General features: G+C 35.1%; 1 protein-coding gene across 2 annotated transcripts; it reads right to left on the minus strand.

The window, feature by feature from the left end:
* Positions 1 to 1,372: 1,372 nt before the first annotated feature.
* LOC123584992 (complement factor H-related protein 2-like) lies at positions 1,373 to 23,966 on the minus strand. 2 transcript variants are annotated; one of them, XM_045452718.1, is made up of 5 exons: positions 23,780 to 23,960; positions 20,834 to 21,028; positions 19,168 to 19,344; positions 2,082 to 2,264; positions 1,373 to 1,628 (listed from the first exon to the last, which is right to left on the minus strand). In XM_045452718.1, the coding sequence occupies exons 1-5, from the start codon at positions 23,835 to 23,837 to the stop codon at positions 1,420 to 1,422; spliced, it is 822 nt and encodes a 273-aa protein (XP_045308674.1). In that variant the 5' UTR covers positions 23,838 to 23,960; the 3' UTR covers positions 1,373 to 1,419. The 2 variants fall into 2 exon arrangements, with proteins under 2 accessions (XP_045308674.1, XP_045308675.1); XM_045452719.1 differs by lacking the exon at positions 19,168 to 19,344 and having other exon boundaries at positions 23,780 to 23,966.
* Positions 23,967 to 24,385: the final 419 nt, after the last annotated feature.

Genomic DNA, 24,385 nt, shown 5'->3' on the forward strand with positions numbered 1-24,385 from the left:
CTTAAAAGTTAAGAATGCAGCTAGATTTGATGCAATGCAAAGTTACAAGATATCACCTTAAAATGTTTTTATCTTAATTATGTATATCTTTATTTTTATCTTAAAGTTGCATTTTGGAGAAATTTAAAATGTTCAGTCAACTGATTTTAACTAAGTATTGTTTGAAATGAACATAAAAATCATAGTTAAAATTTTTTTTAATTAAAAAAAAATTTTTTTTAACATTTATTTTTGAGAGACAGAGACAGAGCGTGAGCTGGGGAGGAGCAGAGAGAGAGGGAGACACAGAATCTGAAGCAGGCTCCAGGCTGTGAGCTGTCAGCACAGAGCCTGATGCCGAGCTCGAACTCACAGAGCAGACTGCGAGATCATGACCTAAGCCAAAGTTAGATGTTTAACCGACTGAGTCACCCAGGCAGCCCTAAAAATCATAGTTTAGACTCTTATTGTTGAATGTTTCCAAAGCCGCCTATTACAGCAAAATCATGAAAATGTTTTTCGATCTGAAGATCATCACCGAAGAGGTCTTTATGGTTCTCAAAGTGTATTGTCTTACTTTCTACATATCTTTATTTTAAAATAGCATATCTTATGGTTCAAAGGTAATATATGTTAAAGATAGAAAAATTGGAGAATAAATCTTCTAAATTGGAGAATTTAGAGATAATCTGAATTTAATTATAGTTATTATAAATATTGTTATACTTCCTGCCAACCTTTGTTCTATAAACATTTATTCAGTGTTCAAAGCATAGTGTGTGTGTGTGTGTGTGTGTGTGCATCTATACTTGTTATTGGACTTTTAAAATCTCTGTTAATGTCATGTTATAATAGTTATGTACCTAATTAGATTCAAATTCCTCTTTATGATTTGTTTGAATTATTACGTTTGCTAGAGAGACATCTTGTAGGAGACATGCATTTCATCATTTTTTGGCATATATATCCATTTATCGATAAGCAAAAGTAAATGATAACTACTTACATCTTATTACTAACAAAGATATGACATAGGCTTCTATAGGTTTGTGAAGTAATATTATTTTGAAGATGGGTGCATTTTTCCCCATTGCCTCTGAAATGGAGAACCTCAGGCATTCTCAAGAGTTGTGGAGAAATCTTTGAGAAAGTTAGGAGAAAGATGGATAGAAGCAAGCACTGAAGTGATCTCATCTAATTTCTTGCCACAGATATTTCATGAATAGGACACAGCATTTTGGTTCACCAAATTATAATGTAGTGCTTTTAAGAAATGATTCACTTGACTCTCAGATTATAGCAACCACATATTATTTAACACAAATTCTGAGTTATGAATAAAAATTGGTTAAGCAATAGTTGAAACAATAACTGAGAAGAACTGGATTCATAATGAAAAATTCAGAATAAATGTACATATTTTAATTTCAGGACTGCATTTTAGCCATTGTTTTTTACACAAGTGGGATATTCCAGTTTCCCTTCCTGACAGGTTATTCGAAATGTGTGATGTGGTGTCTTTTTATGATATCCACTTTTACATACAAATTCAATAATATCTCCTGTTTTAGAATAAAATTTTTTTTCATGTCTCCATCGTAACTGTATGTTATGTTTATCCATGACTTCTTCTGATATCACACATGCATCTGAAAGTATAAAAAAATGAACATAAAACATTAATTAGCATACAAATATTTTCCACAGAATCTCAGACTTTCAACTAGAATATTCTACATTCGTCTAGGGCTTCATTCTCAAATCTTTCCAAGCCAACTCACTGAAAATCCGTCATGTAGATTTAAATCATTTTAAACAATTCAGGATATAAAAATGAGGTGCTGTGTTTAATGTGTAATAATTAAATATTATAATCTAAGATACCAAATGTCAGTTATCATAGGAAGAGCTTTGATTAAAGATCTTTTGTTGCTGTTATTGCTTGAACAAGAATTTTTCCAACTTTATTTTCTCACATGTTAATATTTGGTAGTCATTCAACGGAATGGTTGCTTGTTAATCCATGAAAATTCTACAAATACAAATTCTACAAATACATCATATTCATTACCCAGGATCTATGATGATGTTAAAATATTTACCCAAGCACTTTGGTGGTTCTGACCACTGTCCATGACTACATATTATATTCTTGTTTCCCTGAAGTTCATAGAAGGACTGGCACTGGTACTCAACTAATGATCCTGGAGCATACGCTGATAATGGGAATGAGGTAATGTCTCCATTGTCGATAGGTGGAGGAGGCCCACATTTTCTTTTAGGGTCTAAAAAAACGTTTGATTTATTGAAAGACCAAAGGAAAACACAGGTTAAAATAAAGGAATAAAAATATAGCTCAGTACGTAATATCAACACTTGTGATTTCTGATGACATAAATGATTCATTAAAGAAATTTTAATCACTTAAAATGACGGTTCCACTTTTAAGCCCTTCCTTTCACCCCACATGAAAGCATGCATAAAACATTAACAAATATATCTCCTTTGCATTATTTCAGTATTAAAAATGCTTTTTTTAGAGAATGTATGCTAAACAGCTAGGTAACTTACATGAAGAAATGTCCTTTTTTTAAAATATATACAACATATTGTAATGTCTATTGGATCTCTAGTCATTTTTTATTGATTTTTTCCATTTTTATTACAAAATAAATATCTATCCCTTTGATAAAATTCAAAGAATTACAAATTTGTATAATGTGAAAGGGAACTGCTGGCTTCCTAGTCTGGACATGATGAGGGAAAAATACTTCTGTGTATTCCTTCTGCTAAGTATGACTAAAAATCCTAAACATATTGTAAAAACCAACATAAGACATTGCCTAGGCCTAGCAAGACAGAGACATTTCTTACAATACCTGAATTATTTCCAAGAAACACCACAGAAGAAACCTAAAACCACCCCTTTCTCCATCTTGATCAGCGAAGGCCAAGTAAGGAGCCTAGATTTCTACCCACACTCCTAGGGAATAGGATACCCCTCCCCCTTCCCATGGTGTCAGTGGAGGCCAAGTGGGAAGCCTGAACTTGTACCCTGCATGATGGTAGAGAGGACCTAATAAATAAAATATTTCAATAAAATGCAGAATTTTGAAACATAATACCCCAAATGTCCAGAATACAATTGAAAATCATTCATCAAAGCAAGGACCAGGAGAATCTCAAAAGAGAAAAGAAAATCAACAGAAAACCATACTGATATGACACAGATATTGGAATTGACAATGGTTTTTAAAAATTCAATAAAGCAATAAAAATATAGAGGAATTACAGAACTAAAAATGTAACAGAATTCTTTTTTAAACTCACTGGATGGGGGCAACTGAGTGGCTCTGTCGGTTAAGTGTCTGACTTTGGCTCATATCATGACCTCACGGTTCTCGTGAGCTCCAGTCTCACATCTGGCTCTGTGCTGACAGCTCAGAGCCTGGAGCCTGCTTTGGATCTTGTGTCTCCCTCTCTCTCTTCCCCTCCCCCACTCACATTCTGTCTCTCTATCTCTCTATCTCTCCCTCTTTCTCTCTCTCTCTCTCAAAAATAAACAATAAACATTAAAATATTTTTTCAATCCAAGTGGTGGTCACCTCCATTTCATTTTGCACCTCATTTATAGCATTTTTTAGCTCCTCCTGACTGTTTCTTAGTCCCTTGATCTCTGTAGCAATAGATTCTCTGCTATCCTCTATACTTTTTTCAAGCCCAGTGATTAATTTTATGACTATTATTTTAAATTCATTTTCTGTTATATTGCTTAAATCATTTTTGATCTGTTCATTAGCCGTCGCTACTTCCTGGAGTTTCTGAGAAACTTAACAGAAGTCCATGGGGGAGGGGAAGAAAAAAAAAAGAGGTTAGAGAGGGAGAGAGCCAAAGCATAAGAGACTCTTAAAAACTGAGAACAAACTGAGAGTTGATGGGGGGTGGGAAGGAGGGGAGGGTGGGTGATGGATATTGAGGAGGACACCTTTTGGGATCAGCACTGGGTGTTGTATGGAAACCAATTTGACAATAAATTTCATATTTTTTTTTTAATTTTTTTTTTTTCAACGTTTATTTAGTTTTGGGACAGAGAGAGACAGAGCATGAACGGGGGAGGGGCAGAGAGAGAGGGAGACACAGAATCAGAAACAGGCTCCAGGCTCTGAGCCATCAGCCCAGAGCCCGACGCGGGGCTCGAACTCACGGACCGCGAGATCGTGACCTGGCTGAAGTCGGATGCTTAACCGACTGCGCCACCCAGGCGCCCCAATAAATTTCATATTTTAAAAAAAATTTTAAAAATCCAAACTCAAAAAAAATATTAAAAAAAAAAAAAAAAGTAAAAAATAAACTCACTGGATGGGCTCAGTAATAGATTGCAGATGCAAGAAGGATAAATAAACTTGAATATACAGCAATACAAATTATTCATTTTGGAAGTAGACTGAAAAGAAGCAAACAAAAAAAAATGGACAGAGCTTCAGGGACCTACGAGAAGATAGCAAAGAGTAGATACTGAGAAAAAGAAAGAGGAAGGGATTAGAGATGAAAAAATATTTCAAAAAATAATGGCTGAAAATTTCCCAAATTGGTCATAAGACATAAATGTATATACCAAAAAAGTTGAGAAATCTCCAAATACATTGAACCCAAAGAAATTTGTGCCAAGATACATCATAATCAAACTGCTGAAAACTATTAAGAAAAGGGGGAAAAAATACCAAAAGCAGCTAGATAGAAATTATGCAAACCTTTGGGAGAGAAAGGACTCAAATATCAGTGGGGTACTCATCTGTGACCATGGACCCAGGAAGAACTGTCAACCCCAAATTCTATACCCAGTTATACTATTCTGTAGGATTTAGGGGAGAAATGAAGACATTCTGAGATAAAGGAAAACAGAGAATTTGTCTTCAGCAGACTTGTCCTTGGAAGACTTTGAAATGAAGGGAAGAAGAATTAAGAATTAAGAATTAAGAATTCTTTGGAATTAAAACTTTGGAATGAAGGGAAAACAATGGAATTAGTAAAAATAGGGGAAATATAACAGACTATCTTTCTCCTAATTAGTTGGTTAAACTATGTTTGGTGTTTGTACAAAATTACATCATTTGATATTATTTGATATTTGAGCAAAACTATATCACATGATGATGTATGCATTGGAAATACTTAAGAACTTTAATGTGGGGAGAGTAAGTGGACCTATATGGAAGCAAGGTTTCTACATTTCACTTGATGTGATAAGATGTCAATACCAGGCAGAATGATAAGCTATATATGTGCATCTCAATATCTACAGCAACACTCATAAAACTATACAAAGAGATATGCTCAAAAACAATATAGATATATCAAAATAAAATGAATTAAAATGTTCCAAAAAATCCACAGGAAAGGCAAGAAAACAGGAATTAGAGACACAGGAAACACACACAAGACAAACAAGAAAATGGCTTACATGGTGCCCCATCGATCAATAATGACTTTAAGTATAAATGGTTTAAATACTTCAGTTAAAAGACTGAAAATGGTAAAGTGGACATATAAACAAGACCCAACTGTATGGCATCTAAAAGAAACTCACTTCAAACATGGTAACATAGGTGGGCTCAAAGTAAAAGACTGGAAAATATATGTGGCAGGCAAAGGTTGATTTGAAAAACTACAAGTGGCTAATATAATATCTCCTTAGTTGGCTCCCTTTATTTCCTGAACTCTAAATATTAGTGTGTCCTATGACCAAGTTCTCAGACTTCTTTTTAGGTATACAGTAATTCCCTGGATAAGCTCAGCTAGTAATCTATCTTGAAATATAATCCACATGTTGAAGAAGCCCAAATTTATATCACATTCTATGATCACACACCAGCTGCCTATTTCATGTCTCAAAGTGGAATTTCTTGGGCTGTCAAATGTACTTAAAGTATCTTTAAATACACTTATTCCTCAGGAAATAACTCTCTTAATGCTTATGATAGGAGAATTTTCCATGATTCCAACTGTTCTTTTAATCTGGACATTTTATAAAACAAATATACTATATTACTTAGTTCGGTCTGAAAAAAAAAACTGGATTTTAAGTACCATCATTTTATTTGTATTTTAAAGATATTCCATAAGAACTACTACATTACATATTTATAGCAACATATTTTATCTTTAATATGTTCTCTAAACTTTGGAGATGAAATAATAAATAATAAATATGGAATGATATAATCTTCTCTTTGAGTTTAGTAAAATAAATATTATAAATTATATAAACCTTAAGTGAATTTATAAACCACAAGAAAATTATTTTTAAAAGATTATTTGACATCAGAGTTTGGTTTATAGTCACCCTGTTTTTGAATTGTAATTTTGGCCCTTAGTAAAATAGATACAAGTAGTCAATTCCTTAAAGACTAAATCAAGAATTTATTTACTTTAATTAAGACTTGGACATATTTCATTTGAGGCAACATGTATGGACCTAAAGGGTATTACGCTATGTGAAATAAATCAGACTAAGAAAGACAATTACAATACTATTACACTCATGACCAGAATCTAAAAAAAAAAAAAAAAAAAGATTAACAAACAAAAAGCAGAATCAGAACTATAAACAAAGAGGGCAAACTGATGGTTGCCAGAGGGAAGAGGAGTGGGAGGTTGGGTAAAAAGGATAAAGGAGAGAGGGAAATACACACATGCCTCCAGTTATGGAATAAGTAAGTCACAGGAATAAAAGGCAAAGCATAAGGAATACAGTCAATGACACTGTGAAAATAATGTAATGAGACAGATGATAGCTATACTTGTGAACATAGCATAATGTATAATCTTGTTAAATCTGTTAAATCACTTAGTTGTACTCCTAAAACTAATGTAACATTGTGTGTCAAGTATACATACATACATATATATAAAGTAGACTTTCTGTAGAAACTGACAAGGTGATGTTAAAACTCAAAGAAAATGGAAAACAGCTAGAAAAGCAAAAACAGTTTTAAAAATTAATGTTAGTTTTCTACTGCTGCTACAAAAGAAACCCATATATTCAGAGGATTAAACAATACTAACTTATTGGGCACCACTGGGGAGGCCATTATTCTGCCTTCCACAATTAAGAACAAATTGGAGGACTCGCACCACAGTAATCAAGGGAGGGCATAAAGATATGAGGATAAATATAAATATTAGTGTGAAAGGCTAAAAGTACAGAAATTGACACAAACACACTTCTCCTATATTCAGTAGACTTTTGATAAATATGACAAGATATTCAGTGAGTAAAATGATACCACTCCCAGCAAAGTGAGTAAAACAACTGAAAATCTGTATGAGAAAAAAAGAAAAAAAGATGAACCCTATTCCATACACAAAATACCGTAAATCAATCACAGACATGAATTTAAAAGTACATATGTAAACTTTCTGGAAAAAAAAAAAGTATGATAAATCTTTGCAACTTTGAAGTTGGAAAAAATGTCCTATGTAGATCACAAAATAAAAAAATTAAAAAATTGATCAACTTGTATTTCATTGAAAGTTAAGGCATATGTTCCTGTAAATAAACTATTTTAAACTCAAAAGATAAGACATAAAATATGAAAAAAATGTTTGCAAATTACATACTTGATTAAACTAGTCAGGAAGAAATTAAAAAATGCTATAACCAAGATGCTAAACTGACGGAATGTAATGAACACAAGGATGGAAAGAAACAGAAACAAATAAGTGATATAGAAGATAAAACTGTAGAAAATAATGAAACTGAAAAGAGGGGAAGAAAAATATTAGATCATGAATGTAGACTTAGGGAACTCAGCAATTCCATAAAGCATAATAATATTCATATCATAAGAGTCCTGAAAGAAGAGAGGATAAAAGGGACAGAAAGTTAATTTGAGCAAATTATAGCTGAAAAGTTCCCTATTCTGAGGAAGGAAAAAGAGATCCAAATCCAGGAGGCACAGAACTCCCATCAAAATCAACAAAAGCAGGATAACATCAAGACATATTGTAGTAAAATTTGCAAAATACAGAGATAAGGAAAGAAACCTGAAATCGGCAAGGGAAAAGAAATTCCTAACCTACAAGGGAAGACAAATAAAGTTAACAGCAGATCTCTCCAAAGAAATGTGGCAGGCCACAAAGGAATGTCATGATATATTCAACATGCTGAATGGGAAAAATGCACAGCCAAGAACACTTTGTCCAGCAAGGCTGTTATTCAGAATAGAAAGAGAGATAAAGAGTTTCCCAGACAAACAAAAACTAAAGAAATTCATGACCACTAAACCAGCCCTGCAAGAAGTATTAAAGGAGACTCTTTGAGTGGGAAAGAAAGACCACAAGCAACAAAGATAGAAAGGAACAGACAAAATCTCCGGAAACATCAATTTCATAGGTAACACAATGACACTCACATCTCATATGAATGACACATTCATATCTATCGATAATCACTCTATAGGTAAATGCACTAAATGCTCCAACCAAAAGAAATAGGGTACCAGAATGGATAAAAAAAACAAGACCCATCAATATGCTGCCTACAAGAGACTCATTTTAGACCTAAACACACCTGCAGATAGAACAATCTATCATGCTAATGGAAGAAAGCCAGAGAAGAAAGCCAGAGAAGCCTTACTTATATCAGACAAACTAGATTTTGAACCAAAGACTGTAACAAGAGATGAAGAAGGGCACTATATCATAACAAAGGGTCTATCCAAAAAGATGATCTAACAATTGTAATTGTTTATACCCTCAACTTGGAAGCACCCAAGTATATAAATCAATTCATCACAAATATAAAGAAACTCATTGATAATAATACAATAATAGTGGGGGACTTCAACACCCTACTAATAGAAATGGACAGATCATTTAAGCAGAAAATCAATGAGGAAACAATGACTTTGAATGACACACTGGTCCAGATGGACTTAACAGATTTATTCAAAACATTTCATCTAAAGCAGCAGAATACACATTCTGCTCAAGTGTACATAGAACATTCTCCAGAATAGGTTACATATTGGGTCACAAATCAGCCCTCAACAAGTAGAAAAAGACTGAGATCATTCTATACATATATTCAGAACACAACACTATGAAACTTGAAATCAACCACAAGAAAAAAATTGGAAACACCACAAATACATGGAGGTTAAAGAACATCCTACTAAACATGAATGGGTTAACCAGGAAATTAAAGAAGAAATTAAAAAATACATGAAGCAAATGAAAATGAAAGCATGATAGTCCAGAACCTTTGGGATACACCAAAAGTGGTCATCAGAAGGAAGCAAGAAGTAAGAAAAGTCTCAAATACACAACCTAACCTTACACCTAAAGGAGCTAGAAAAAGAACAGCAAATAAAGAGTAAAGGAGCAGAAAAAGGGAAATAATAAAGATTAGAGCAGAAATAAATGATCATAGAAACAAACAAACAAAAAACAGTAGAATGGATCAATGAAACTAGGAGCTCGTTCTTTGAAATAATTAGTAAAACTGATAAACCCATAGCCAGGCTTATCAAGAAGAAAAGAGAAAGGACCCAAATAAATAAAATCACGAATGAAGGAGGAGAGATGACAACCAACACCACATAAATATTAATAGTTATAAGAGAATAGTATGAAAACTTATGTTTCAACAAATTGAGCAATCTGGAAGAAATGGATAAATTGTTAGAAACATGTAAATTACCAAAACTGAAACAGGAAGAAATACAAAATTTGAAAGACCCATAACCAGCAAAGAAATTGAATTAGTAATCAAAAATCTCCAAACAAACATAAAGTCCAGATGACTTCACAGGAGAATTCTACCAGACATTCAAAGAGTTAATACCTATTCTTCTCAAATTGTTCCAAAAAATAGAAATAGAAAGACAACTTCCAAACTCATTCTACAAGGCCAGCATTATCTTGATTCCAAAACCAGACAAAGACCCCACTAAAAAGGAGAATTACAGGACAATATCCCTGATGAGCATGGATGCAAATATTCTCAACAAGATACCAGCAAATAGAATGCAACAGAACATTAAAATAATTATTCACCATGATCATGTGGGATTTATTCCTGGACTGCAGGGCTGGTTCAATATTCACAAATCAATCAGTGTGATATACCACATTAATAAAAGAAAGGATAATAACCATATGATCCTCTCAATGGATGCAGAAAAAGCATTTGACAAAATACAGCAAGATGGAGGAAAATACAGCATTCATTCTTGATAAAAACCCTCAACAAAACAGCGATAGAGGGAATGTACCTCAACATCATAAAGGCTGTATATGAAAGCTAATATCATCATCAATAGGGAAAAACTTAGAGCTTTTCCTCTAAGGTCAAGAACAAGACAGGGCTGTCTACTCTCACCATTGTCATTTAACATAGTACTGGGAGTCTTAGCTTCATCAATCAGACAACGAAAAGAAATAAAAGGCAACCAAATTAGCAAGGAACAAGTCAAACTTTTACTATTTGCAGGTGACATGATATTCTATATATAAAACCTGCAAGACTCCAACAAAAAAATTTCTAGAACTGATACACAAACTCAGCAACATCCCAGGATACAATATCAACATACAGAGGGGTGCCTGGGTGGCGCAGTCGGTTAAGCGTCTGACTTCAGCCAGGTCACGATCTCGCGGTCCGTGAGTTCGAGCCCCGCGTCAGGCTCTGGGCTGATGGCTCAGAGCCTGGAGCCTGTTTCTGATTCTGTGTCTCCCTCTCTCTCTGCCCCTCCCCTGTTCATGCTCTGTCTCTCTCTGTCCCAAAAATAAATAAACGTTGAAAAAAAAAATCAACATACAGAAATCTGTCGTATTTCTATACACCAATAATAAAGCAGCAGAAAGAGAAATCAAGGAATTGATCACATTTACAATTGCACCAAACACCATAAGGTACCTAGGAATAAACCTAACCAAAGAGGTAATAAAAGTTCTATACTCTGAAAACTATAGAACATTTATGAAAGAAATTGAAAAGGACACAAATAAATGGAAAAGCATTCCATGCTCATAGATTGGAAGAACAAACATTGTTAAAATGTCCAAACTACCCAAAGCAACTACACACTTAATGCAATCCCTATCAAAAGACCAGAGGATTTTTTCACAGAACTACAGCAAACAACCCTAAAATTTGTATGGAACCACAAAAGACCCTGAATAGCCAAAGCAATCTCGAAAAAAAAAAGAAAAGCTGGAGACATCACCTTTCTGGATTTCAAGCTGTAGTCATCAAGCTGTATCATCAAGACAGTGTGGTACTAGCACGAAAACAACACATAGATCAACGGAATAGAATAGAAAACCCAGAAACGGACCCACAATTCTATGGTCAAATAATCTTCAACAAAGCGAGAAGTAATATCTAATGGAAAAAAGATAGTCTTTTCAACACATGTTGTTGGGAAAACTGGACAGCAACATGCAGAAGAATGAAACTGGACCACTTTCTTACACTGTACACAAAAATAAATTCAAAATGGATGAAAGACCTAAATGGGAGACAGGAAATCAAAATTTTAGAGGAGAACACAGGCAGCAACCTCTTTAGCTTTCCATGTCTGGAAACTAAAGCAAAAATGAACTATTGGGACTTCAAGATAACGTTTCTATATAGCGAAGGAAATAATCAACAAAACTAAAAGGCAACCGACAAAATGGGAGAAGATATTTGCAAATAACATATCAGATAAGGGTTAGTATCCAAAATCTATAAAGAACTTATCAAACTCAACACCCAAAAAAGCAAATAATCCAGTTAAGAAATAGGCAGAAGACACGAGTAGACATTTTTCCAAAGAAGACATCCAGATGGCCCACAGACACATGAAAAGATGCTCAACACCGCTCATCATCGGGGAAACACAAATCAAAACCTCAATGAGATATCACTTCATATCTGTCAAAATGCCTAAAATTAACAACACAGGAAACAACAGATGTTGGCAGCAGATGTGAAGAAAGAGGAACCCTCTTACACTGTTGGTGGGAATACAAACAGTATGGAGGTTCCTCAATACATTAAAAATAGAACTACCCTACAACCTAGCAATTGCACTATGAGTTATTTACCCAAAGGATACAAAATACTGATTCAAAGAGGCACATGTACCCCAATATTTATAGCAGCATTAATCAACAATAGCTGAATTATGAAAAGAGCCCAAACATCCATCAACTGATGAATAAATAAAGAGGAGGTTATATATATATATATATATATATATATATATATATATATATAATGCAATATTACTCATCCATCAAAAATAATGAAATCTTGCCATTTGCAAGGATGTGGATAGAGCTAGACAGTATTATGCTATGTGAAATAAGTCAATTAGAGAAAAACAAATATCATATGATTTCATTCATATGTGGAATTTGAAAAACAATACAGATGAACATAGGGCAAGGAAAAAAAGAGAGAAGGAGGCAAACCATAAGAGGCTCTTAACAATAGAGAACAAATTGAGGGTTGCTGGAGGGGAGACAGGTAGAAATTGGGCTAAATGAGTGATGGGTACGAAGGAGGGCATTTGTGATGAGCACTGGGTGTTATATGTGGTTGATGAATCACTAAATTCTACTCCTGAAACCAATATTACACTATATGTTAACTAACTAGAATTTAAATAAAGACTTCAAAAAAAATGGCCAGTCTGGATTTCATCACAGGCTAAAAATCTGTTCCTGAAAATAAACTGTTAGAAACACAAAAGATAAGCCACAGAAAGTGAGAAGATATTTGCAAATTACATATCTGATAAAGGAATTTTATCCCAACTACTTAAAGAACTATTACAAGTGAATTATAGAACAAACTATCCAATTAAAATTGGGGGGAAATTCAACATTTCACAAAAGAATATATACCAATGGTCAGCAGGAGTGCCTGGATGGCTTAGTCGGTTAGGTGTCCAACTCTTGGTTTTGGCTCAGGTCATTATCTCACAGTTTGTGGGTTCAAGCCTGGCATCGGGCTCTATGCTGACAGCTCAGAGCCTGGAGCCTGCTTCAGATTCTGTGTCTCCCTCTCTTTCTGCCCCTCTGCCTCTCTCTCTCTCTCTCTCTCTCAAAAACAAAATAAATAAATACATAACTAAACATTTAAAAATTTTTTTAAAAAAATAGGTCAACCATAATTGCCAAAACCTAAAGTGTTTTGTGGAAACATTCCAAAATTGTCTCTAGCTTGATTGGGATTGTGGCTATATACATGTAAACATTTGTCAAATCATTAGCCTGCACACACATATGTGTCAATCATATTGTATATAATTCATACCTGAAGAAAGATGATTTTTAAAATAAGCATGTGGAAACTAAATATATAGTTGTCAAAAAAATGTTTAAGTGATGTAATGACTAGAAGAAAAAAGCCAAAGCAATCTGTCTAAATAAAAACTGAACATATATGGAATTATGAGAAAAATCAAGCCAAATAACAAGCAGCTCCAGACAGAACAGAAAGAAACTAAGACATAAAAACAAAAATAGCACAAGGAATGAGTGACATCGGCAAGATGGGCGAAAAGAGATTCCTCATAAATCCCTCCTCCCAGTAATTACAATATGGCATCTATCTACAGGCAAAGTGTCTTTTTTGGGAGATATGGGATCCAGGTAGGAGACTGTGAAACCCTGGTGCAGTCTAAGAACAAGGAGAGCTGTTTGAAAAGATAGCCTTCACCCAGGCAGCCAACTTACCAACCATCACCCCAGCTGGAATTGCAGAAACAGCTCCATAACCCTGAGAACTGGGCTACAGACCCATTTGACTTTGACCCTGTAACCAGCACCACCTGCCAAGGGACTTGGGAGGAGTCTCACCCACCTATGTGTAGAGTAATAGGTACACAGACTTTGGCCCTGGCTCTGGACCCTGAAGCAGCCTGAAGCAGCCAGCTCCTCTCAGTCAGTCTAGGACCCCCTAGATAACGCCAATTTCAACAATTACGCCTAGATAAGAGAGCCTTTGTAGAAGTCCAGGAGTCAGACAGAGAAGTTCCAGCACATCGTTGCAGCAAAAGATCCAAGATTGGTTGTTTTGAAGTGGGTCAGTTTGGCTTTGCCATGATAAAGGAGTAAGTGTAAAGGGAGAGCCTCAGAATTTTATGCATTCAAATATAATTTCCCTGCTCTCATCACATAGTAGTAAACAATAACCCTGCCCCAATTCAATTCAGTATCCCCAGCCTGTGTACATAATCCACTTCTATGCCTGTTAGTTCAATGACATGAGACGCCCGAGATAACAGATTTACCATCAACTTCCAGTAAAAGGAAATATTGATTTGTCCCTGGTGAAGGCATTATATCTTATGACCTACCTTCTAAACCAGCAGAGTACAAACTTGCAAGCCCAGAGAAAGAATGTTAGTGATTAAACATCTTAACGGATGCAGATAAGGTGATAATTGAATACAATACAACAAATATTTGGTCAAAAAAGAAAATATAATAAACGAAATTCTTATAAACACAAAAAGAAGAAAATTTCTTTAAGCAAACAAAAAAGAGCTGTGAGATATTATGCTACCAATATGCACAATTCCAATTTACTTGCCACATGTTAATAGTTGTGATATGATTTATAACAAATATATATTTCGTTTTTGACCCCACATCTGGCATAGAGCTCCTAATGTTAAGCCAATTCCTAAATGATTGGAATTTCCTAAGTGATGAGTGTGATAAAGGTATCTTTAGTTATGTAAATGAGGTGTCTTTTGTAAATACCAAGGATGGGGGCTGCTTGCCCAAGGAGTCAGCCCTGCCTTTAGAGAGTTGGAACTAGCAGTCCTACCATCCTGACCCCCAGGAAGAGGAGAGGGGCTGCAGGTTGAATCAATTGCCAATAGCCAATGATTTAATCAACCCTGCCTATGTAATGAAGCCTCCATAATAATCCAAATGGACAGGGTTTTGAGAGCTTCTGGGATGGAGAGCACATGGAGGTGCCAGGAGGGTGGTGAACTCAGAGAGGGCGTGGGAGCTCCACACCCCTTACCACATATCTCGCCCTGTGCATCTCTCATCTGGCTATTCCTGTAATAGCTTTTTGTAATAAACTAGTAACCTAGTAAACAAAATGGGTTTTGTTCTGTTTTTTTTTTTTAATTCTGTGAGCTGCTCTAGTAAATTAATTGAATCAGAGAAGGTCATAGGAACCTCTGATTTATAGCTATTTGGTTAGAAGCACAGCAGACACACTGAACTAGCAATTGGCTTGTGAAGGGAATGGGGGCAGTCTTGTAGGACTGAGCCCTTAATCTGTGGGATTTTATGCTATCTCCAGGTACGTAGTGTCAGAATTGAGTTGAATAATAGTACACCTTCCTGGTGTCAGATAATTGCTTGGTGGTGTGGAAAAAACATACACATCATAATAGAAAAGATTATCATACCAGTTGAATAGCAAATTTCAGTTAGAATTACAATAAGACTTATCCTCAGGGGACGTAAGGTAAAAGGCATATCAGCTTTACAATTGAAAATATCAGCTTTACAATTTGCTTTTGCACAGTTAAAATAAAGCTAGTTTTCTCGTCTCCCTTTGTTTCCTTTCTATATACCATCCACTCCTGACTGATGAGGGAGCATAACGCAAGCTGAGGGCAAAGTACAAGCTACCACCACCACTGCCACCCCCACCCCACCCCCAGCCAAGTAGAATATGAGTGATATTCCTCGGACACTCCTGGCTACCCGAGAACAAAGGAAAGGGGGTTAAGTGCTTGCCGTGTGACGTGGGAAACTAAGGCAAATAAAAAATTAAATTCCTTTACTGCCTACAGCCTATTCACAAGTCCTTGAAACAGGCAGAGTGACCTCGCTCTGGGAGCCCAGCTGCCTTGACGATGACACTTTGCTAGGGGCAAAAGGAAATATTGGCTTAACATTATCCTGACCCCCCAGGAACCTATAAGTCTACTTTAAAATATAAAAATTCCTTTGGAAACTTCCTTTATCTCAACTCCCCCAAGGTATATTCTGGCAACCATACTCCAAGCTTATGGCCTCCTGATATACATCGGAAGGGTCTCATGACTGAGGTTTTACTAAAAGGTAATAAAAAGCATTTTCCTGACAACACCTAGCCCCTCAAGGTCTTGGAAACCTTGCTTCCAAAATAACTTAGAGACTTACTCTATCCCTAACCCCCTCCCAACCTGACGGTATATAATCAATTACCCATCACAACCCCAGTGCAGCTCTTTCTGCCCAAGGGTCCTGTCCTGGTGCTTTCATAAAATCACCTTTTTGCACCAAAGATGTCTTCAATAATTCTTTCTTGGCCATCAGCTCCAAACCCTAGCACCACGCCAAAACCCCATCACTGACAACTGACCTTGTCAGAGTACTCAAACTGTGCCACCTTTGAAAAGTATTATCATAAACCATACTTTGATTTGCTTCTTTTAATGTATTGCTATATTATGTGAAATTACTAGGGATTATATACAAAATATCATATATATCTAAGAAGCAGCACAATATGTAATATCAACACTTGTGTGATTCTGAGGAAAGAAAGAACTCATTGGTGAAATTTTAATCGTATCCTTCGAGACTGAAGGAGAAATGAAGACATTCTCCAATAAACAAAAGCTAAGAGAATTTGTTACAAGTAGACATGACCTCCAAGAAATTCTGAGGGCTGAAGTATAAGGACATCGGACAGTAACCTGAAGCTAAATGAAGACATAGAGCACAATGGTAAAGGTCACTATTGGGCAACTATAGGTAATAAAAATAAACGTAAAAGCCATTTTTATTATATTTATGCTTTTAAATTCTTTTTCTTGGGGCACCTGGCTGGCTCAGTTGGCTGAGTGTCCAAGTCTTGATTTTTGCCTCCGGTCATGATCTCACAGTTGTGGGATCAAGCCCCACATCAGGCTCTGTGCTGAGCCTAGAGTCACCATGCTACCCATTAGATCTCCAGAAGCGATTCATCTCCTAACTGGAAGTTTGTACACCTTGACCAACATCTCCCCATTTCCCTCAACACCCCGTCCCTGGCAGCCACCATTCTTTCTGTCTCTATGAGTTTGGCTTTTTTAGATTCTACCTATGCATGAGATCATAGAGTATTTGTGTTTCTCTATTTAACTTAGTTCACATAGCACGATGCCCTCAAGGTCCATGCATATTGTTGCAAATGGCAGGATTTCCTTCTTTTTTGTGGATGAATAATGCTCCATTATATGTCACATTTTCTTTATTCATTCATCCATGAGTGGAAATTTACATAACTCCTACCTCTTGAAAATTATAAATACTGTTGGTATGAACATGGGGGTGCAGACATCTCTTCAAGATCATAACTTCATTTCCTTTGGATATATACCCAGTAGTGGAATTACTGCATCATATGGTATTTCTGCATTTAATTTTTGAGGAAACTCCATACTCTTTTCCATAGCAGCTATACTAATTTACATTCCCAACAGTGCATAAGTTTCCCTTTTCTCCACATCCTCGCCAACATTTGTTATCTCTTGTGTTTTTGATAATTATCATTCCACCAAGAATGAGATTTCATTGTGGTTTCATTTGCAGAATTTTTCTTTGTGTGAACAAGTTGTCAGACCCACCTTGTATACATATTGTTTATTTCCATAAAAAGATATATATTTTTTTCTCCCCTGGAGTTTAAGATTCTTCTCATTTTTTTTGTTTTCCATTTATTTAAAAGTATAGTTAACATATTATAATATTCAGCCTGTATCAGACAGTCTAATTCTCTCTTTTTCTACATTGCAAATAACATAAACTAAAGCCCCAGAAAAATACTTCTTTTCTCCATTTTATCGTACCCCAGAACATGCCACATCTAGATTCTCCTAACTGGCCCTCCTCCTTTCTCTTCTTAATCACTCCAGATTCATTTTCAAAATAGCAATCATAATGATCTTGTTTGAAACTCATTTTTTGTCACTTGCCTGCTTAAATCTCCCAGAGGCCTCTAATTGCACACAGGCTAAAATCTGCAATATATATTATAGCCTATAACTTTTAAATTAATTAATCTAACACTTTGCCTCATCATGGGCCAGCCACATTGGCCTCCTTGTTTTGCTTCAGTGAGTCCAAATCTTTTGATGTCTTAATGCTATTTAACCTCTACCAGATGCCATCCTGAAGGTCGGAAAAGATTCGAAAACTATCATATGTAAAATGTGCCCTTCCTCAGGTCACTATTAATATTATATTTTATAATGTACATGACTTTTAATCTTTAACTTTCTATTTTTTTATTTTTAAAATTATTATTATTATTATTACTCCTGGTTTTCCACTTGACATAATAGGCTATGAATAAAGAGATACTGACTCTTGTAGAGTATTGATCTCCAACAGTTTTGGTAGTGCTTGGCATATAAATGTTCACAATAAATACTGATTAGATGAATTAATAATGAATGGGAAAATAAGTAGGGCTAGAATAGACACTGTTCCCTTAGAGTCTTTGACAATGCTTTAGGAATCTTATTATTTCTGAGACCCTTATTCACATTCAGCAACTGTTTTGTTTCCATTAAAAGTATGAAAAACTCCAACTCAACTTCAGCTCCAATATATTCCTATTTTTGACAAGTTTTTTTTTTTTTTTATGAAGGAGATTTCTATGTTGTAAGTTATACCCTGGAAACCTAAATTTCAGAAGTACAAAGTTCTAACAATGTGGAAATTATCAATACATTGGTGCTTCTCTTTAAATGATATAAATTTAGCATTTGCCAAAAAAGGTAAATGCCAACTAGCATTTAGCAGTAAGATTTCCTAGCAATAAGATTTTGCAAATGTGGAATTCTAACTATTACACCTTGCAAAATCGAATTTATTCTCATGTTGTGTCAACTGATTTTGCATAATTTCATTATAAACATTAAATTTGTATCACTAAAACATTAAAGTGTCTTTCGAAAATTTTCATTATGCTCTTGACCAGTGTTTCCTAATATTGCCTACATTGAATTCATGTAAAGACAAAATGATTTTCTAGGATTATCCAGAGACTTTCATATCTACTCAGACACAACGGAAATCCTAAAACTAAAAAGGCAAAAATAGCAACAACAGCAACACTGCATATGTTTCATGATGTTACTTCTTTCTAAAATAAAAAAGAATACAGGATCCCAAAAGACTTACCTGTCGAACTGCATTTAGGAGGGATGGACCAGCCACTCTCTGTACATGTGATGTTGCTCTGATTATTTAAAAGGCGATAATCTGTATCACAGACAATTTTTGCAGTGTCACCTTCCTGGTGTGTTTGTCCTGAAGAGGCAGAATGACCATTTTCCACCCAAGGGAAAAAGCACTGTCCTAAAGACCCAAAAGATAACTAATATAAATCTTGCAATGAAGGAATATTATATTTTGCAAGCTTCAAAAGAGAAACCACACACAAAAATTCGTTTCTTAAAAATGAGTTCATGCAAGTTAAAAATAATAATATGTAACGTCATCAATCATCATGTGTATATATAAAGCACTCTACACTTGTAAAATTCCTTTAGATATCAGAAAAGTTAGTTTTGGTTTCTCATTTGATTGTCTAAATTGCTTCCTGAAGGAGGAGATGACTTTTATCTCCTGTGCCTTTTTTGCTTTTCTCTTTGATGACTCTGTCTTCTTCATGACTCTGCTTTTCTCTGTGCTCATTGAGAGAGGAAGGCAGATGTAATTTTAAAAAACAAAGATGTGAGGGGTGCCTGGGTGGCTCAGTCCAACTTCAGGTCATGATCTTGTGGTTTGTTAATAAGCCCTGTGTGGGGCTCTGCATGGACAGCTCAGAGCCTGGAGCCTGCCTCAGATTCTGTGTCTCCCTCTGTCTCTGTGCCTCTCCCGCTTACATTCTGTCTCTGTCTCTCTCTCAAAAATAAGTAAATGTTAAATAATTTTTTTAAAAAGACGTGATTAACAAAAAGCACAAAATTAAGGATAATAGTAAAATTCTTCTTGGATATTCAAAGAAACAGCACATTTTGAATCTGATATTACACATAAAAATAAACTCTCTTGAGAAAACCTACAGTCATACAATTACCAATGAGTGTGTTTAAATACTAGCAGTTAACAGTATTGACCACCAGTATTTAAAATGAAAAGATTTATAAATGGCTTTTATGATGTTTAAGTATGTTCCTTCTATCCTGACTTTCTCGAGGGTTTTTATTAAGAAAGGATGCTGAATTTTGTCAATTGCTTTTTCTGCATCGATTGACAAGATCATATGGTTCTTATCTTTTCTTTTATTAAGGTGATGTATCACATTGATTGATTTGCGAATGTTGAACCAGCCCTGAGAAACTTAACAGAAGACCATGGGGGAGAGCAAGGAAAAAAAAAGAGGTTAGAGAGGGAGGGAGCCAAAATATAAGAGTCTTAAAAACAGAACAAACTGAGGGTTGATGGGGGGTGGGAGGGAGGGGAGGGTGGATGATGGGTATTGAGGAGGGCATCTGTTGGGATGAGCACCGGGTGTTGTATGGAAACCAATTTGACAATAAATTTCATATTTAAAAAAAAATAAAATAAAATTAAATTAAATTAAATTAAATTAAATTAAAATGAAATGAAAAGGTTTAGACAAAAGTTTGTATCTTGTTTTTTTTCTGATTTGATTTCCACAAACAGTTTCTTATAAAAGGAGGAAAGACTACCTTGTCTTTGCTGATTGGTTCCTCCAGCCCCTGATTCTGTGATTGTCTAATTGTTCTGTGATTCTGTGATCTACCCCCTGGCATCCACTTCTCCACTCACTGAACACACTAAATAATTCATCCAGATAATAACCAGGGTATTTACTCACTGATACACTTTGGTGTTGGTGACCATCCTTCCTCTGTGCAGGTTATTTTAGTCCAGAGTGATTGTGAAGGAGACGCAAAGCTGTGATCACACGAGTAGTAGAAATACTTTCCCAGAGCAACTGGGAAGTTGTGTTTATATCTGTCTTCATCATATATGTTTCCATGTTTTATTTCTGGAAAACCACAAGTTCTTCCTTAAGAAAAAAAAATAGTATCATACATGAATGAGTAATTCTATTTTAATAATCACATTGATGACTTTATGATTCTATTTAAGTTAATTGTTCCACTTGTATTTGTGATTCAAGAGCTGGGGCAGTCTATAACTAAGAATACAAAGGTATTTGAGGTGTTTGTGTTGTTTGAGTTCTTCAGAAGTATTTCCAAGATTAAGATCACACAGAAGAAGTAAACACTGAGAAAAAGAATAAAAGTAGGTCTATCCACTAAGCTTCCCAGGTCTAAGAACTTTGCTTCTGGTGGGATGCTCAAACTCTTTGCAGTTCTCCACTCATTTCCGGTGTCTCTTCTTTCCTGTGTCTCATGCATACCTCCCCTCAGAAACCTTAGCCATTTCCACCCCTCTTCTCCTACTCTAGGCAACACATTATACATAGGATATATAAACATGTATGCATATAAAACTATAATTATAAACTGGGTGTCCTAAATAACAGAAATTTATTTTCTTGTAATTCTAGAAGCTAGAAGTCCGAGATCTGGTATCAGCAGGAATGGTTTCTTCTGTGGCATCTCTCCCTGGTTTGTAGATGGTCTCCTTTCCCTGTGTCTTCACATCTTCTTCTCTTTGTGTCCTAATTTCCTAATTTGCTCCTCTTATATGAACACCAGTTTTATTGGGTGAGGGCCCACCCTAATGACCTTGATTTAACTCAACTTCCCCTTTAAAGACCCTGTCTCTGTATACTGTCACTCTTAAGTCCTGGGAGTTAGGATTTCAGCATCGGAATCTTGCAGAAACACAATGCTACCCGTGCCACTAAACACACAAAGACATATTCTATTATGTGTTCTATCTATGAAACAGTCTGCTTCCACCAAACGGGTTCATGTCTCCTTTGAGAAACATTGGTACAACCCAAATTTACAGGGCATTCTTCTTAAAGGTACTTTCAGAAAAGAGTTACTGAGTGAGGATAGTTTTAAACTGGACAGGACCCTTTGTTGTATTGTTCTTACTTCTGTTGCTAGGAAAAGAAGTTGCCTGAATATAGTCTTAAATAGCATCTAAAACTCAGTGTGGGACAAATTACGAAAATAAATTCTAGTGAATTCAGGAGTAAAGCATAGTGATTTATGTCCTACTCACAAATGCTGTAATGAAGTACCCTAAAGCACAGTAGCGATTTCATTTACAATAATCTGGAAATGAGAGGCTTTGCTTTTAAAAGAAATCAGAGACTTTAAAAAGATATCATAATGAAAAATTTATAAAGATGTTAAGGAAGGAGAAAAATGTAGTTATACAAATAAAAATCTTAAAGATTTTACACATGCAAGAGAAAGCTATTAGAACTAATACACAAAAAGAAATTGCTCTCTGAAGACAAGCTTAAAAAGCTACCAATTATATTTGTTATATCATAAGATATAATTTTTAATACATAAGGATTGTATTCAGAGATATAATCTAGAAAATATATTACTCCAAAGGTGAAAACAAATCAGTGCTACAGTTAATGCTCTGAAAATTTTTATTTATTTACTCAATACTTACCAGTGGACTCAGAAATGTAAATTAAAATTTATTGTCTTAATGCTAATTTTGTTGAAATATTAAATTGATTATAATTGCTTACCACAGCTTTATTAAGGTATAATTGAAATATGGTAAACTGCATGTATTTGAAATGTCTGATTTAATAAGTTCTTTCACATGAATGAATTGGGATAGCGGTTTTCTCCAAATAAAACATCAATTACTTTATTTTACTAAACTACTAGCTTAGGACAAATACTTATTCTGTTCTGTAAAGACAGATATTTTTAGGTTTTAGGTAGTTTTTAAAAATTAAATATCCACATATTGTGAATAATAGCACAGGCTTTCCTACTTGTTCAAATCCAAAATATTTTAGAATGACTTTATCCCAACCAAAAAGTGTCGTTTTGTATTGAGAGAAATTACTATTAAGTATTGATTTTTACTGATTAATTCATATTTTAAGTGAACCTCAATAGTTGAAAAATATGACAAATATTTTACTTCCCCTAAATTTAAGCAGTTTTGACATGTGAATTCATCATATACAAGATTATATATCATCATATACAAGATTATATATCATCATATACAAGATTATGAAGATATCCATTGCTCCCAAAGGTTTTCTTGCATTAAAACAAGAAACCTTGGGCCATCTGTGTGGCTCAGTCAGTTAAGTGTCTGACTCTTGATTTTAGCTCAGATCATGATCTCACGGTTTGTGAGTTCAAGCCCTGCATAGGGCTCTGCACTGACAGTGTGGAGCTTGCTTGGGATTGTCTATCTCCCTCTCTCTCTGCCCCTCTCCTGCTTGTGGCCTCTCTTTCTCAAAATAAATAAACTAAAATAAATAAATAAATAAATAAATAAATAAATAAATAAATAAAATTAAAAAAGAAACCTCCATATATTTATTTTGAAGTCAGCACCTCACTTTTCTTGTGACATATTGCCTAAAGTTGTGTGAGTATACTCACATATCTCCACATTGAGAGTCCTTTTTCTGACAAACTTAGGAAAAAGAAAACAGAATTTATTTTATTTTCCCCTTAGATAAACACGAGGTAATTTTCCTATAAAGTTATATCCCATTATGGTGTCACAATACAGACTATTTTAACTAGTAAATTCATTAAAAAATACAGACACATGAAACTAGATATGATATGAAGTCACATTTAAGAAGGAAATCGAGTGTTCAGATGTCTTTTCAACTTACCTTGTCCATGAGCACAGGAAACCCACAAGGTGAGAATGATACTGATTAGTAACAGCATGTTAGTTATTCCCAATGGTGTATCAATACAAATGTTCCAGTTGTGCTGTTTGTGGTTTTAAATCTGTTCTGTTAGCAGTTACCAAGTGTGACCCTGAATTTAAGTGCACTACCATGAAGCTCGTCAATTGAGGTTACTTAGTAAATATCAAAGTTCAACGCAGTTTGCAAAGTCTCTCGATTCCTATTAGTGGTTTCACAATAATTTCTTGAATTCATTCCCTGATATGTACTTGTACGACTTTATTTAGGGACAGTAATAGGTTGGACCCAAAAGTGAGAAAACACTAAACTTTAAATTTTTTTTTTTTTAACATTTTATTTATTTTTGAGACAGGGAGAGACAGAGCATTAACAGGGGAGGGGCAGAGAGAGAGGGAGACACAGAATCTGAAACAGGCTCCAGGTTCTGAGCTGTCAGCACAGAGCCCGATGCGGGGCTCAAACTCCTGGACCGCGAGATCATGACCTGAGCCAAAGTCGGCCGCTTAACCAACTGAGCCACCCAGGCGCCCCAGAAAACACTAAACTTTAAATAAACACCTATTG

Source organism: Leopardus geoffroyi, chromosome C3 (assembly GCF_018350155.1).
Source record: "Leopardus geoffroyi isolate Oge1 chromosome C3, O.geoffroyi_Oge1_pat1.0, whole genome shotgun sequence".
Classification (NCBI taxonomy): domain Eukaryota; kingdom Metazoa; phylum Chordata; class Mammalia; order Carnivora; family Felidae; genus Leopardus; species Leopardus geoffroyi.